General features: G+C 42.8%; 1 protein-coding gene across 4 annotated transcripts in view; it reads right to left on the bottom strand.

Annotated features, from left to right (window-relative positions):
* The window catches only part of Nsd3 (nuclear receptor binding SET domain protein 3), a 108,178-nt gene that overhangs the window by 11,181 nt on the left and 80,362 nt on the right, over window positions 1-16,635 (bottom strand). For 2 of the 4 annotated variants that reach the window (XM_026786958.1, XM_013352004.2), the window contains exons 15-20: window positions 14,348-14,494; window positions 11,089-11,245; window positions 8,181-8,383; window positions 7,491-7,603; window positions 6,649-6,918; window positions 592-708 (exon numbers count right to left, since the gene is read on the bottom strand). In XM_026786958.1, the coding sequence (XP_026642759.1) occupies window positions 592-708; window positions 6,649-6,918; window positions 7,491-7,603; window positions 8,181-8,383; window positions 11,089-11,245; window positions 14,348-14,494 (1,007 nt within the window). The remainder of the gene's footprint in view (window positions 1-591; window positions 709-6,648; window positions 6,919-7,490; window positions 7,604-8,180; window positions 8,384-11,088; window positions 11,246-14,347; window positions 14,495-16,635) is intronic. The other 2 variants (XM_013352005.2, XM_026786959.1) reach the window with 2 other exon arrangements.

Here is a 16,635-nt window from a genome sequence, read left to right as displayed (position 1 = left end):
CGTATGTTCAGCATATGCTTTACCGTGGAGTTATGACTTCACCCTGAATGATATTCTGAATCTTTTAGAAACATTCCCGGACAAGAAAACATGGGTACCAGTCTTGGTTCTTGAAGGGCAACAGAACACTAAACAATTGACTGAGCTGTACCTCGGCCTGGGTTTCCCGTCCTCTGTCAGGACGATGATAATAATTGCTCTCATTTCCTTTTTAAAAGCTTAATAAATACACAGAAATTTTATGAGTTTTTGGTTGATCAGAAATTTCAAGGTATTTTATAATTCAGAATCCGAGAGCTGATTCTTCCAACAGTGATAAAGAAACCAGGTCTCTCACTGATGCAGATCTAGGATTAGGACCCAACAACTCCAACCTAGACACGGCTGGAGTTCATTTCTGATTAGGCCTTGGCTGGAGTCTCATGACTATGAAGGGTTCCTTCTGTACTCCTGAGATAATTACAGTACTGACTACTGAAAATCATATTATACTTAGAGAAAATGAAACTAAGAGAAACTGAGTCCAACATAAAATTATGAACAAAACATAAAATGTCCCTTTTTCTTATCAAAAAATAAAAGCAATTTTACCTTGGTAACAGTTAACATATAAAAATTAGTTACACTGTTCTCGTGTGCTCGCTTGATTCGAAGTCTGCATTCTTCTTCATCAATTACTTCACCAACATATTCATTTACAAATTCACCCTGCAGAGAAGCATTTAATATGTCACTGTAAAATCCGTGCACTATACTGTAATGTATTTTTTAACACCACATGTATGAACCAAGAAAATTAACTAAAGTACAAAGAGTAGCAAGTGCTCTTATGGTGCAAAGGCATGTGTGTGTCTGTCTCAAAACAGAAGGAAGAAGGCTGAGGGCTGGGAGTGCAATGTAGTTAGTAGAGCCCTTGCATAGTTTGTACAAGGCCATGGGTTCAATCCCCAATAGCACACAGACTGGGTGTGGTGGCACATGCTTATAATCTTAGCACATGAGAACTTGCTTTAACAATAAAACCCTAGGGCTGGGGGTCAGAATGGCTTGGTGTGTAACCTGAGTTTGACAGACTAAGAGATGTTCCGACTCCCACCAGACACTACGGTGTGCAAGTGGAAGTGTACGTGTCGAGCCGGGCGGTGGTGGCGCACGCCTTTAATCTTAGCACTCGGAGGCAGAGGCAGGCGGATCTCTGTGAGTTCGAGGCCAGCCTGGTCTACAAGAGCTAGTTCCAGGACAGGCTCCAAAGCTACAGAGAAACCCTGTCTCGAAAAACTAAAAGATAGATAGATAGATAGATAGATAGATAGATAGATAGATAGATAGATAGATAGATAGATAGATAGATAGATAGAGAAATGAAGTACATGTGTCATCCCTGTCACCTCAGGCAAGCTCTGTGAAAATGTAAAAACAACAGAGCTATAAACTGGCTCAGTTGGGATTCCCCACAAATGTGGAGACCCGAGCTCAGATCTCCATAACTAAGGGCCCAAGCACAATGGCAGATCCTGAAATCCTAGTGACGGTGATGGGAGCTGAGGACCAGATGCATGGCTGGGTTTCAACGCCAGTTACACGGCCAATGAGAAACTCTATCTCAAACAGCAATTATGACCTAGTGGCCTTTGGGCAACTCGCAACAGGACCTTGAGTTATTTGGGAAGAGGAACCCCAAAAGAGAAAATGCTTCCACCATATCACGTGTTGGTGAGTCCTGGCTAATGGCTGGTGTGGTGGTCCTGTGGTGTAAGAAAGCAGGCTGCCCAGGCTGTGGTAGTGCACATGATTAACACTAGTGCCCTAGAGGCAGAAGCAACTCAGTCTACATAGTGAGTCTCAGGACAGCCAGAGCTTTGGAGAAAAGAAAAAAAACAAAGAACTGCAAACTGACTGAGCCGTGGGGAGCGGCATAAGCAGCTGTCAGCAACGCTCCCACACGGCCTCGGCTTTGGGTCCTACCTTGAGTTCTTGCCCTGACTACAACTGCAAGCTAAAGTAACCTTTTCCTCCCCAAGTTGCTAAGACATGTTTAAAGGCATGAAAGCACCTCAGAAACAACACCCGGCTTGTCACCGACTTTCACACATATGGGTACACACGATCTTACACACACACACTACTTCACCCCTGGAAATGAATGGCTGTTACTTACTCACGGGCATTTGGGTGGCACTATTCCTGTGCAGGTGCTTGTCTTTTCTTGCGGATGGCATTATTATTTCTATAGTCCCAAGTGGCACCTGTGGCATGTCACTAGCTCTTAGAATAAGGCCAACCCCAACTTCTGAAGCCATTATCATCACTATTATTGCAATCTTTTAATAGTTTATAGCTGCGGAGGTGGTGGCTATTAGGGGTGAGAAACGGAAGAAGTCTGAAGCTGAAGCAGATAGGGCACGTGTCTGCTCTTCAATCGTTAGATTTTGAATAAATATATTTACAGAAAGCTAAAAATACAAACTCTACACTGTTCAGTCAGATTCCTCCAATAGTGACGTCTTACGAATTAGAACAGAGCAGTAACTAGAAAACCGTTGGTGTCACACACACCGCACTCAGACATGGAATCCTGCCACCATACAATCGTGCTGAAGACTGTACCTGCATCACAGGACGTCTTGAGGTTTTCTTTAATGGCCACACACATCCTCCATCACTCCAGCACCCTGGTTTCCTAACTCCTGTCCAATACTAATCCATCAGTATAATTCTGTCATTTAAGGATGCTCTATAAATGCATTTATATAATATGTAACCTTTTGAGACTTTTTTAAAAATTTATTTATTATGTATATAGTGTTCTGGACACCAGATCTCATTATAGATGGTTATGAGCCATCATGTGGTTGCTGGGAATTGAACTCAGGACCTCGGGAACAGCAGTCAGTTCTCTTAACCTCTGAGCCATCTCTCCAGCCTGAGACTTTTTTTTTTTTTTTTGAGACAGGTTTCTTTGTGTAATAGTCCTGGCTGTCCTGAAACTTGCTTTGTAAACCAGGCTGGCCTTGAACTCACAGAGATCCACCTGCCTCTGCCTCCCAAGTGCTGGGATTAATGGTGTGCACCACCATTGCCGGTGAGAATTACTTTTTAAGATTTGGTTTTTAAAATTATTTATTTAAGTGTATGGACGTTTTGCCTGCATGTATGTCTGTGCACCACTTGCATGCCTGGTGCCCTGTGAGGCCAGAAGAGATATCAGATCCCCTGGAGCTGGAGGTACAGATGGCTGTGAGCTGCCATGTGACTGTGGGAATCCAACCATGGTACTCTGGGAGATCAGTCAACATTCTTTTTTTTTTAAGAGGCCATGAATTATTTATTTATTTATTTATTTATTTATGTTTGTTTGTTTGTTTATTTATTTATTATGTATACAATATTCTGTCTGTGTGTATGTCTGCAGGCCAGAAGAGGGCACCAGACCCCATTACAGATGGTTTGAGCCACCATGTGGTTGCCGGGAGTTGAACTCAGGACCTTTGGAAGAGTAGGCAATGCTCTTAACCACTGAGCCATCTCTCCAGCCCTCAGTCAACATTCTTAACTGACAAGCTATCTCTCTAGCTCCTAAAGATGTGTTATTAGATCCAGGAGATCTAATGCCCTCTTTTTGACCTATGCAGGCACCAAGCAGGCACACAACACAAACACATACATATACAAAACACTCACATATAAAATAGTTAAAGATTTGTCTTAGTTTATGTGTATGAATGTTTTGCTCAAAGATATATGTGTATAGGTGTGCACGTGTGTGCACGCAAACAGTTTATGAGTGCACCATGTGTGTGCAGTGTCCAGAGAGGCTATAAGAAGGTATGAGACACCCAGGAACTGGAGCTCAGAGTTCTGTGTGGGTGCTGGGACTCACACCTGGGTCCTCTGCAAGTGCCCCTAACCACTAAACCATCTCTAGAGCCATGGGACTAGCAATAATAGTAGTAGTAGTAGTAGTAGTAGTAGTAGTAGTAGTAGTAGTAGTAGTAGTAGTAGTAGCAGCAGCAGCAGTAATTCAATCCAGTCCTCCAGAGATTACTCAAGTTGTGTTTCAGTTGTCTGTACTGTCTTGGTAGGACCCCTCAATGTGGCCGTACCACCACCTGTTTAACTATTTACTCACTGAAGAAGACTGGCTAGTCTTCCCAGATTTTTGCTATTATAAAAATGCACTTGCTATGAACATTTAGGAAGAGTTTCCATGTAATTACAGATTTTCATTTTCCTGGCTTAAATAGCCTGGAGGGAAATTTGTTGTATAATATAGTAAATGTACACGCGTATTTAAAGAGAACTGCCAAACTACTGCTGACAATGGCTGTTCCGCTCACACCCCCACCACCAATACGGAGATTCAGAACCTTTAGATCCTTAAGAATTTACTGCTGTTGCCGTCATTCTAGCTGTTTTACATGATAAGCTCACGAGGGACTACAAGGTGCTCATATAACCGCAGACCTTCTCATCCCAAAAGCCATGCTGACTCCACCTGCCATCTGCAGGACTCACATGCATTTCAAACTCGTCAGGAGAATCAAGTGTGTGTTTACTGTTCGAACACCACCCCACACACAAGCTCTCCTCAGTTCCTACAGGATGGCCAAGAGTAGACAGCACTAATGCAGACTTACACCCTTATGCCCAGGGTCGCTTCCCCGGCTCCTTTTATCACTCTTTCTCCTTTCTCATTAACCCTTCACACTCCAAAGTTATTCTCTTCAGCTCCAAATGCGGCAGATTGTCAAGGTCACCCCAGATCCCACTTGTGATCCTGCCCTCCAAGGAACCAGTGATGGTAACAACATGCACAGGCAAACAAGACTGTGGAGTCTATGACCTCAGCGTCTGCCAGGTCTGCCTACATTGGGAACCTCAGGTAGCAAGGAACTGGGGAAGCCACTAAAGGTTAAGAGTCATTCCTGGCCAACAGCAGCAGTGGGGGATAGAGGGAGAATCTCAGACCACAGAAACAAAAAATGGAGTTCTATAGCTACAAGGAAGCTGGGTCCCTGCCTGGGTGAGCTGAGGACCCGAGTTTCATTTCTTGTGATCCTAAGTGAATGCAGCTGAGCACTGCCTGAACCCCTGACACGTATCAACTGTGGGAATAAAACACATATCACATTTACTCCTGTGCGGTCCGAGTACTGTATGTATGTCTGGTGCCATGGAGGCCAGAAGAAGGACTAGAGTCACAGATGGTTGTGAGGGGCCGTGTGAATGCTAGGTGCTGAGAATTGAACCTGGGTCCTGTCTAACAGTGGCCAGTGCTCTTATTGCTCTCGATAGTCACTTAAATTGCTAACTTGTTTTGTTTTTGAGACAGGGTCTTGCTCTTAAGGCTAAGCCAAAATTCACAAGTTTATATAGTCCAGGTCAGTATCAAATTCTTGGCGATTCTCCTGCTTTAGTCTCTCAAGTGACAGACACAACTGTGAGGTACCACACCCAGGTTTAAGTTGCTAACCTTGTGGAAATACTTTTATACAGTAGCAGAAAACTAATTTGCCATATCAATCAAGTCACCCTACTAAACAGTCCAGTAGTTTCTTGACTGAGGTGCTCACTGAGACCGAGCCCTGGACTACCTATCTCACCTCGCGTCTGGCCCACTCTCCAGGCCCACTAGTTGCTCCGTCCCTTGGTCCTCTGTGAGAGCAGGAAGCAATCAACCACCGTCACAACTCTCCAGCCTCCCTCACTTCTTAGACGTTTTCACTGTATGTGTGTTACTGCTTTGCCTGCATGTATGTATGTATATCACATGTGCCTGTGCCCAGAGGTCAGGAGAAGGCATCCGATCCCCTAGAACTGGAGTTATGGATGGTTGGGAGCCACCACGTGGGTGCTGGCAAACTCAGGCCCTCTGCAAGAGCAACAAGTGCTTTTAACTGTTGAGGTCTCCAGCCCCTGGTTAGTTCCTTTTTCTGAGATAGGGTCTCACAATGTAGCCCTGGCTGCCTTGGAACTCACTCCGTAGACCAGGCTGGCCTTGAACTCAGAGATCCTTCTTCCTCTGCTGGAATTAACAGTGTGCGCCATCCTCCCCACAGCTGATTTCTGACAAGAGCCTCAGGAGAGCCTCAGGCGCTCTAACATCGCAGACCAATACTTCAGTAGAGTCTACTAGAGAGTTTTGTCTTTCTTTTAAGCTATTTGGCTTTAAGATATTTCTCCAATTGTTATCTATTTCTTGTGCCAGGAGAATCTTGTGAAAAAAAAACTGTTTCAAGGTATGAAAATAAAAATAAGTTATATATGTTAAAGACCCCAACTGCTTCTACTGTTTTACAGATAAGCCGGGGCCTCTAAGAAGCCTTGGCTATGTGGATGCGGACAGCGGACTATTGTCACAGTGTAAGTTAATGACACGGCGACTTAGTCACACTTCTGGCTCACGAGTTCTAAGTTTGCTAGTTTCTGCCTGGTGTATAATCAACATAATTTATTATGTTACTTCTCTAACGTGTCCATCCACCATGAAAACCAACAAGAAGTATGCTCAAATTCTTAACTCCAGGAGAAGGCTCAGGTTTCGTCATAAATGCTGTGCTTCCGTCCCAGTGTTAGGACACAAACCAAGAGTCCTAAAAGACAGAGGCCCTGGCCCATCCTGCTCTGAGCTGGGTCTCCACACTTTACCTTCTTAATGTTCCTCATGGTCCTGAGGCCCCAGCCTCTCCGCTCCGTTCTGATGACCTCTGCTTCGGGGTACAGCCTCTTGGTGAAGCACTGGTTCTGACAGCGAGCCCCGGCAGGGCACACTTGCGGGTGACACTCATACTGTGACATCCTGTTCAGACACTCCGACTCCAAGCCACAAGGGTTTTCATCCGCAGGCTTGCAGTTACAGCGGGGAATCTCCGACAGGTCGGCTACCTGGATTGGGACCTTTCCTACTACTTTGTTAGCCTAGGGACAGAAGCGCAAGGAAAGGAAAGGAAAGGAAAGAGCAGGTGAACAAGCTGTGGGCGACTGGCACTCTTGCATCAAAGCTCTTTATCTTAACGTCTCCTAAATAAACGAGAAGGAATAACCACGTCTATTTACTAGACCAAAGTGTTAAATGTGATGTTAATTCTCACTTGTTTATTTCACTTGCCACAGGCTGACAGAAACTTAATACCTGAAATTAAGAGAAAATAAGCCATCTACGAAGTCTCTGGAATAGAGAGGCTAAAGATCTATCTCCTCATTTGGTTGCAAGATAATCTGCTAGGAACAGAATGGAATTTCATATAAGTCATGGTTCTTGGGTGTAGAAAAGAATGCCAAAGACCCACCTCCTAGTACCACGGGCAGGGCCTACTCCTTAGCACCACAGATAGGGCTCCCACCCTCAGCACCCTGGGCAGGGCTCCCACCCTCAGTACCCCCAGCACCGTGGGCAGGGCTCCCACTGCTGCAGCCACAGGAACTACCAGGCCCCAAGGAGACACTGACTGTCAGAGAACATTTCTGCAGGTCGGGGAGGGACTGCTCACCTTGATGTGTTTGTAGGGAGGGGGTTTCCTTGAGGTCTTCTCCATCTCCAGAGCTTCCTTACTTTCTCGCTGTGCTTTCAGCTCCAGGAAACGCTTTGCAGCTTCTTCCAGTGCTGACAAGAGGCGAGCAGGCCGTTACCCAAATGCAAACACACCGTAGGGCAGGACGTTAAATCCTACCACCTTAGAGATGCTCTGCATCTCACCTGGTGGTTACTTTTTAAAATTACATCCTGAAAATCACCAGTCACCACCATTATAGACTTAATAATAAATTAAGATACTATACTGTGTGCGTTCCTCAGAGCAAAGGTCCTACCTACATCAATGACAAAGGTCTCTTAGTGACTCTACTGATAACCCTGTCCTAGATGTTCTATCTAAAATAACGTCTATCGTTCCTCAGAAAGGCAGACTTCTGTCATGTTGCAGAGGCCCCAGGCTCTCCCTGGGAAGACTTTTCCACTCCTGCTTCACCTGGTTAAAGACATTTCAAACACAGCAGTGTTCCGTGCTTTATGAGTCTCAAACCCAGGCCTGATGCCATGGGAAGTTTATGGATGTAAAATTGTGATGCCTGGAGAATATTCTCAAGAGGCAGAAACTTCAGGTGCAAAGAAGGGGATTCAAGAACCACGCACTGGAGTGCTAGTTCTGAGTCACCGAAAGCATGAGGCACGGTCAACTTACCTTTCTTGAAGGTCTTGTTAATGCTAGTCTGTCCCTCAGCAAAGCTTTTGTCTCCTTCCACATAAGGGAACACTCTGCCTTGGTGAACCCAGTAGTAGTCATGAGAACCAAAGAAGAACACGGGAAAGTCCCCCAGGTCATGCCTAAGGCCCTGGATGTTCAACGGCACAGACCTGGGACTGCAGATCTCTGCAGGCCACCATCTGAAAACAAGAGTGAGAAAGTGAAAAAAAAAAAATCACTCTTCTTAACAGATTGGAAGGAAAGAAAGAGGTTTATATTTCCAAGATTTATTCAGACTCAGATTGTAAAACCACACAATACTTGTTTTTTGTTTTTGTTGTTTTTCGAGACAGGGTTTCTCTGTGTTAACAACAGCCCTGACTGTCTTGGAACTCACTCTGTAAACCAGACTGGCTTCAAACTCACAGAGATCCCTCTGCCTCCCAAGTGCTGGGATTAAAAGCAGAGGCCGCCACCACCACCTGCAGACCCTGTCTCAAAGAACCCCCCAAAAACCACCACACACAAAACTATTAATGGGGGCTGGAGAGATGGCTCAGGGGTTAAGAACACTGACTGTTCTTCCAGAGGTCCTGAGAGTTCAATTCTCAGCAACCACATGGTGGCTCACAGCCATCTATAATGAGATCTGGTGCCCTCTTCTGGCCTGTAGGCAGACATGGAAACTAACACTGTATACATAATAAATAAATAAATAAATAAATAAATATTAAAAAAACTATTAATGGTTAATAAAGTAGTGAACACAGGCTAAGCAAAGTAGGTCCAAGCTGCCTTATTTGGTTTCTTTCATTAAAAGATTAACATATAAAATATTTATCACAAACGTATCAATTATAATGTCTAATAAGAAAAGGACGATGGGCTCATTTTCCAGCTCTGGAACGTGGATGTTAATTAATATGATCCCAGTCCATTTTAACTGTAGAGACTTTACTTTCCCACACTTGACTTAATATCTTCGAAGGTAGAGAAGATCGTCTCTCAAGGGATGAAGGATGGTTTCTGAGAGTAGACCACTGCTGGGGAAAGAATAAGCACGACATGCAAGCCAGCACTTCCTGACGCGTCAGGTAGGGAAACCCTCTTGATCCGCTGCGCCAGGTCTTGCGTCAGTTAGCATTTCAGAATCAATTTGTCTTAATAAGCACAGAGTAGGTAGAAAAAATACCCTCCCTTATGATGTTGTCCTAGAGACTACTGACATTAGATGTATGTTTCCCCAGATATTAAGAACACAGTATAGGGCAGGGTAGGGTGAGCCATACATGTGATCTCAGTACTCTAAAAGCAAGAGTTACAGGCTAACCTATGGAGAGACTGTACCCATACAACCAAACTGGGAAAAAAAGACCTACATTGTATCCAGATCTATCCTTACACACACACACACACACACACACACACACACACACACACACACGACCCCGGGGCCCACATGGTGGAAGGAGACTGACTCCTGCAAGCTGTCCTCTGACCTTCACCTGCGCGCTGTGGCACATGCGCACACACTCGCATTTGTAAACATGTAATGATGTTCTCTAAGATTTACTTTTATGTATATGAATTGAAGGCATGATCTACCACTGTCTAGCGTATGTTTTTATTTTTATGTGTGTACACACATGTGAGGCCACAAGACAATGTCTGAACCCCTAGAGTCGGGGTAACAGGAGGTTGTGAGCCACCTGACGTGGGTGCTAGGAACTGAACTCAGATTTTCTAAAGAGCAGCAAGTGCTCTTAACTATCTCTGCAGCCCCTGTTCTCATCCCTTTAAGAACTAATGCTGGGGTTGGCGAGGTAGCTCAGCAGGTAGATGGGTGCTGCTGCCAACGCTGACCTCCCGGGTGTATCTGGGGACACATATGTTAGAAGGAGAGACCTGGTTCTTGAGAGCTGTTTTTGAACTTTATAATTGTACTGTGATACATGCACACCCCATTTAATAAATAAATAAGTACAAATGACTCTTACTGGAATAATCTCCCTCTTTAGAGGACATGCTTTTTTTTTTTTTTTTTTTTTTTTTTAAAGCACTCTCTTTCCACAAAGCTTAGGGCAATTTGAACACATGGGCCTGGTTTAGAATTCAACTAACCTAGCTGTGCTCTGGTGGTACACACTTTCCTTTAATCCCAGCATTAGGGAGGCAGAAGCAGGCAGATCTCTGTAAGAAAGATGCCAACCAGGTCAATCAGGGCTGTTAAAGAGATAAACCCTATCTTGAGAAACATTTAAAGAGACAGAGAATCAAATGGCTCTGTCTTGACAAGGCTATAAACTCTTGCTCTCAGTAGAAGTTAGAAGACTGGAGAGATGGCTCAGTGATTAAGAGCACTGACTGCTCTTCCAGAGGCCTGCGTCAATTTCTAGTACTCAGTGGCAGCTCACATTGTCTGAGACTCAGTCTCAGGGCATCTGATACCCTCTTCTGGCTTCCACAGGCAAGCACACACATGATATGTAGACATATAGGCTAATAAGACATCCATAGATATAATTCAATACACAAATGTTTAGAAAAAGAAGTTAAAAATAAATATTAAACTAAGATACAAAGAAAACATAACTCTCCATGTAAATTCTTTCATTCCAAAATTTAGTAGTATATAATTCATTAGTATAAAATAATTCTCAGAACCTAAAAACAAAGTAAAAAACCCCACTCTTAAAGAAAAAAAGCAAACAAACAAAAATCCAAACGCAATGTACCCATTCCAATCCCCTAAGAACAAATACCTAAGTCCAATTTTCCTTCAGCCCCTTTTGTTCAGGAAGCCGCGCCTGTCTCTGCCTGTGCGTCACCCGCACTGCACGCAGATTACAAACCCGCTCGGAACAGTATTACTTCCTACTTGTAAAGCTTTCCGTAGAAAACTTGCCTGTAGTTTCCCAACTTGACCCAAACGATCTGCTTGTAGTGCAGCTTCCTGCCGGCGCTGCAGTCATTGCAGTTCCAGCAGCCTTGCGGCATGTCTATGCTCAGGCATTCTGGGTGGAAGGCAGCCGGGCACGACTCGCAGCAGAGCAGCTTCCCGCCTGGAAACAAACAGAGTCTTAGAACTGAGAAAGAAGGAAAGGAGGAAGGGATCTTTTAAGTACATGCGATTTTTTTCAAATGGGGAAGACAAAGGGATTGATTGAGTCATATCCAGACTGATGCATTACATTAGGGAACAAATGAAACAGCCCGTTTCTAGGACTCCAGCGCTAGAAATATGGAGCCTTAAGTAGGACCAAAAACACTGCTGCACCCTTTAGAATATGAGCCACTGGGGAATCAGGCTGAAGCTAGCTAAAACGTCATAAAAGACATCTTTAACCCAAGTAGATTTGAAAGCAAGTTTTCAAACAAATAGCTTTCTTTCGTTCTTCCAAGCAAAGAAGAAAAGCAATAATCATGTTTGTATCTTAATCCACTGCCACAATGAACTAAATCCCTTTATAATAAAATCAGTCAAAAATGAAAATAATAAGTTGATCAGTACTTCTCTTCTTCTTAGAACACGAAGGTGGAACCCAGATCCCCAAACTGATGATTATACCTGCTCAGTGAAAACAGTCACGCAGGGGCTCGCAACGGCTCCATCACCAAGGGTTCCCTGCCTCCTAGTTATGACCCATATTTTCAAAATCATACCAACCAAAAACAAACTTGCATTTCAACTTTAACGATTTTCTGCCACCTTTATTTGGAGATAGCCTCATTATGTAGCTCACACTCCCCCCTGGTGATCCTGCTGCCTGTCCCCCAGTGCTGGGACTGCAGGCTTGCACCATCATGCCCAGCTCTCCTATTTGTACTGACCAAAGAAATCATAGCTGCTGGAGACTATGATCCAAAAGCAAAGCAAGTATTACAGTATTGTTATGTTGAACGGTTAAAGTCATAACCAAATAAATCTCATGGAACTCTATATTGTATAAACATGTAATTCTCTTGATTTTCCAAAAATATTTGAAAATGTTCTTTTATATCTAGATTTCTGACTTAAGTGTGAGAACCACTGTTTCATAGCACAAAACTAAGTAATTCTCGGTGCAGAATGAAGTAGAATGTGCAGACATGTCATTTCAGGTTCCTACTAAGCCCTCTCTTTCTAGACTAAAATGTTCCCTGGTTGACACATAAACAGGTGTGACAAACAGAATAATACTTTTAATGCAAATAAATAAAAATGGAATGATTAGGTATTTCTAGTACGAACATCAAGGGACAGGAAGGGTTGAACACTGAAGACAAAGAGAGACACTTTTGCAGCTTACAAGGTAGAGAGACGCGAAGTCTCACAGGCAGAGACTCAGAGCCCTCTCTATAACTTGATCAGATTACACGATCCAGCCTCTTACAGAGCTCCAGAAATCTTGTCTTCCTGGACTTTCAACCTCTAACTGTGGCATGAAAACAGAAGGAAAACCTACGCACTCAACCAGTGACAGCCCGAGAACCGTATTTCCTCCGCCATCTTTTACTGCGGTCGCACTGCTCCCCGTTGACTGCAGGCATCAAGGGGAGTAAGTGCTTCAATTTTCCATCCTGGGCATGAGCCGCTTGAATGGTTTAAGTCCATCGGAAAGGAACAATCAAGAGGGAGTCCTGTCTTGTAGATAGCCTTAAAGGACACGTGATTATTAGCACCACTATGGAAGTCGAGCTGGCAATGCTCACTGTCAATGTAAATGGTCCTAAATTTTCAGTCTTAATTCAGAGGAAATACAGAGCCAGAGCTAATGAAAACTATCATGATAGAGATGTTCAAAATATATAAGAATAAAGAAAAAATATAAATGGTCTTCCTTTGTACTATGCAAAACAAACAAACAAACCAAAACAACAATGACAACAAGAACAACAACAAAAAACTGCTTTTGAGATCCAAGAGAGGAAATATATCACTCAAGAGAAGTAGAGGGCTCAAAATCATTTAAATTGATGTCAATACTGAATGCTGGAAACCAAACAACAACTGAGTTCATCTCATTTTATAAGTGCGGACAAAGTAACTCTACTTTATTGAGGAGGAAGGCAGCCCCTGCTCACTCCTGGAAAGAAGCATAAGCATCACTAGAAGGCGATGTAGTCTGACCTCAGCAGAAAGGGAACAGCCCGGCCGCAGGCCGATCCTCTCTCCAATACTCCCAGGGGGCTCTCGTTACCTCGCCCAGACATATTTCAGTTATCAGTTGCCACTTGGGCCAACAAAGGAGCAAGGAGACATCAAATAGGCAACACAATAGTAAACACTAATAAAAACCTATGCTTAGCCTGATACATGGTTTATTAGGCATGAATGATGAATTTTTCTTTATCGATTCTGAATTTGAACCCCAGATCAAGATGAAAATATATTAAGCAAAAGCCTTATCCATACCTTCCAAACTCAGGTGTTTCTTCTGGGATAACAACCTCCCAAACAGACACGAACTCACTTTCCCCTCTATCATAAGCAGGCTATGGCAAGTTAAGCACAGATAAAATTTTCTTGCATACAGAACACTTGATTGAGAGAATACGAACAGACATTTAGCTCATGGTTCTTTATGAATAAACAACCCATCAGTAATTTGTTTGGGCTAACGTTCAACATCTAGCATCTGGGGTCTGCCTTTAACCCCAGCTTCTCTCCTAAGGGAAGGACACTTGCTTTCAGAGCATCTTAATATTTAAGAAATAAAACAACAGAATGTTATAGAAACAATCTTTTCTAGTATCTATTACCCTGGATTTCTTTTCTAAATAGTTTTTCTTGTTAGTTAGCGTATAGGTAATGACAAACTACACCATGACTATCCTAAGATAACATGAATGACAGTTCTAGGTCAGGCGAATGAGAACTGCCTGTAAAATAAACAGTCTGTTATGTTAAGTAAAATTCTAGATTTTAATAACCCATATCTCTGCAATGTGGGAAAACTGACTCAGGGAGAAAGGTAAAATTCTGTGACGACAGAATTATTTTAAGCCCTTTTTAACAATTTTGTTACCATAAGAAGACACAGTCACAACCACCAAGGCAGAATCTACCAAAAGCAACAGGCAGTGCTTGACAGGCATACAATCCCCCCTTCATTTAAACACACACACAGAGAAAGGAAAATGCAGAAGAATAAAAACAAGAAATAAACTATTTTAGTGATTACCTTTCTCACATTTCTTTTTGGAAGCTGACGAAGAAGGAATCATAGGTGATTTCATCAACTCAGCACGGTTTGATTCGTTCAGTAGGTAGTGGGACTTATAGGCATAGGAACTGAACATGGGGTCTGAATGGTCCTGAACTACCAGCCCTATATGAGACAAACAGAAAGAGATGAGCTGTGATGAAACTACCCATGATTCCAGGGGGAAAAATAGCACCTAGGATGCGCCCAAGCCTTACAGCGAGGGATAAGAGCGTGTGAAAATGGAGCCCTACTTCCCTGGACTTTACTACAGGAGTGCAAACCATCTTAGATTTTATTTTATTTTTGCCATCACAGAGAGCGATCACCACCCTAGACAGTTACAGAAAGTTACTCTGATCTATGTATATACCTATCCTACTGGAAGAAAACACAGATCACTGTAACACACTGGCTTCCAACTCCTCCAGCTAAACTTATAGTGCAGCTGTACACCATTGTCTACACAGGGCACTGCCATTCTAATGATAATTACTCTGTTCTTATTAGTTTATAATGATCTAGGACTTTGTGGTATATATCGGAAGGGCGTCACTTAGGGACCATTGTGAGGAGAAGTCTGTTTCAGGAGGGTCTCACTGACTTTCCTATGGTGTGATCTTCATTTGATGCTCCCTCCACTGAAATGGATTCTAGAAATGTCTGACCTAGGTGAAAGCAGAACTCGACAGCGCTACCACAGCAGCAGTTTTGTAAAAGCTGTATCAATAACTTTTTATCCAGTTAGTGCAGAGGTGGTATTAAAAAAGAAAGAAAAGAGCCTGGCAGTGATGGCGCATGCCTTTAAATCAGGAGGCAGAGACAGGCGGATCTCTGTGAGTTCAAGACCAGCCTGGTCTACAAGAGCTAGTGCCAGGACAGGCTCCAAAGCTAGGAGAAACCCTGTCTCAAAAAAGCCAAAAAAGAAAGAAGAGGAAGGAGACTTTTAAAGTGAGGAGGGTCAAGCAGAGCCTCTCTCCTTACCAGCTGAGCCTAGGCTTCAGGGTTTTGACCACAAACGACAGGAAATGCTTCCCAAGGCAACTGTTTCAAACTGTGACTATTAGAGTGTGATTTACATATGCGAAACAAACTGCTGTTATTACATTAAAATAAAATGAAAGCCCTAACCTATCAGCTCTATTACAAACAAAGGCATAGAATGTGAAGTAATTTTTTTTTTTATTTTATATGGTACTCAAGATGCACGAAAACACAACTATTATAAGCTGCCCTGAAAGCTGTCTTGGTGTCCCCACTGCACGCTGGGGTGAGCCCTCTACAAATACTTCTAGACCTTTCAATCCTTAAGAATTTGCTTCATGGCTTTATACTTAATTAATTAATAAATTAATTGGTGTGTGCTTGCAAGCGCGTGTATACAAGCATGTAAGTAGAGGCCAGAGGGCAACTTGCAAGAGTCTGTTCTCTCCTTCCATCCCGGATTAAATAGCAGGCTGTCAAACTTGGCAGCAAGAGCCTTTACCTACTGAGCCATCTCAATGGCCCCAGCTTAATGATTTTAAATATCCAGTAACTAAGAATTAAGAAAAAATATTTTATGGGGATGGAAAATTTCTTAATGAGACTAGAAAGAGAAAATAAGCTCCATTTTCTAATACTAGAACAAATTATTAAAGTGTTTTCTTTGGCATATGGATCTACTATAGTTAGTTCCTTAAAAATAGGTGTCCTAAAGTTTAAAATATTTCATATTTGTACTTTTGTTCTTTTTGGCTTTTTGAGAGAGGGTCTCATTATGTAGCTTTGGCTGTCCTATAAGTCACTATGCAGGCCAGGCTGGCCTCAAACTCACAGAGATCTTCCTGCCTCGGCTTCCCAAGTGCTGGGATTAAAGGCATGCACCACCACCCCTGACTATATACTGGTACTTTAAAAGACTTTAATTTAAACCTTCTTAAATCTCAAATATCTGATATATTTATAATAAGTTTTTACAAAAGGCTGTGAGAGAAAATGAAGCTTTCTTCTTATTATGTAAAGTTAATTTACTACACATTTAAAATATGAGAGTATTCATTGCATGGGCTTTTAAATAAAGTATAAACAGATAGAAACAGATTTTGGTTTTGAATTATGGGATTCTGCCCATGTACATTGTCTTCAAGCTTTTAGTTAACGGGCATCAGTTTAATTTCACAGAATGGCAAGAGTCTCTATAAGTGTATCATTTTCTACCTGTCCTAAATTGAAGATCGTTTTAAAGAGCAATCAGTTTAAAAAAATAAAAAATAGATTGCTGAGCT

Source organism: Microtus ochrogaster, linkage group LG7_11 (genome assembly GCF_000317375.1).
Source record: "Microtus ochrogaster isolate Prairie Vole_2 linkage group LG7_11, MicOch1.0, whole genome shotgun sequence".
NCBI lineage: Eukaryota > Metazoa > Chordata > Mammalia > Rodentia > Cricetidae > Microtus > Microtus ochrogaster.
Note: the sequence above shows the minus strand (reverse complement) of the source record. Positions and strands in the feature narration are given on the sequence as shown.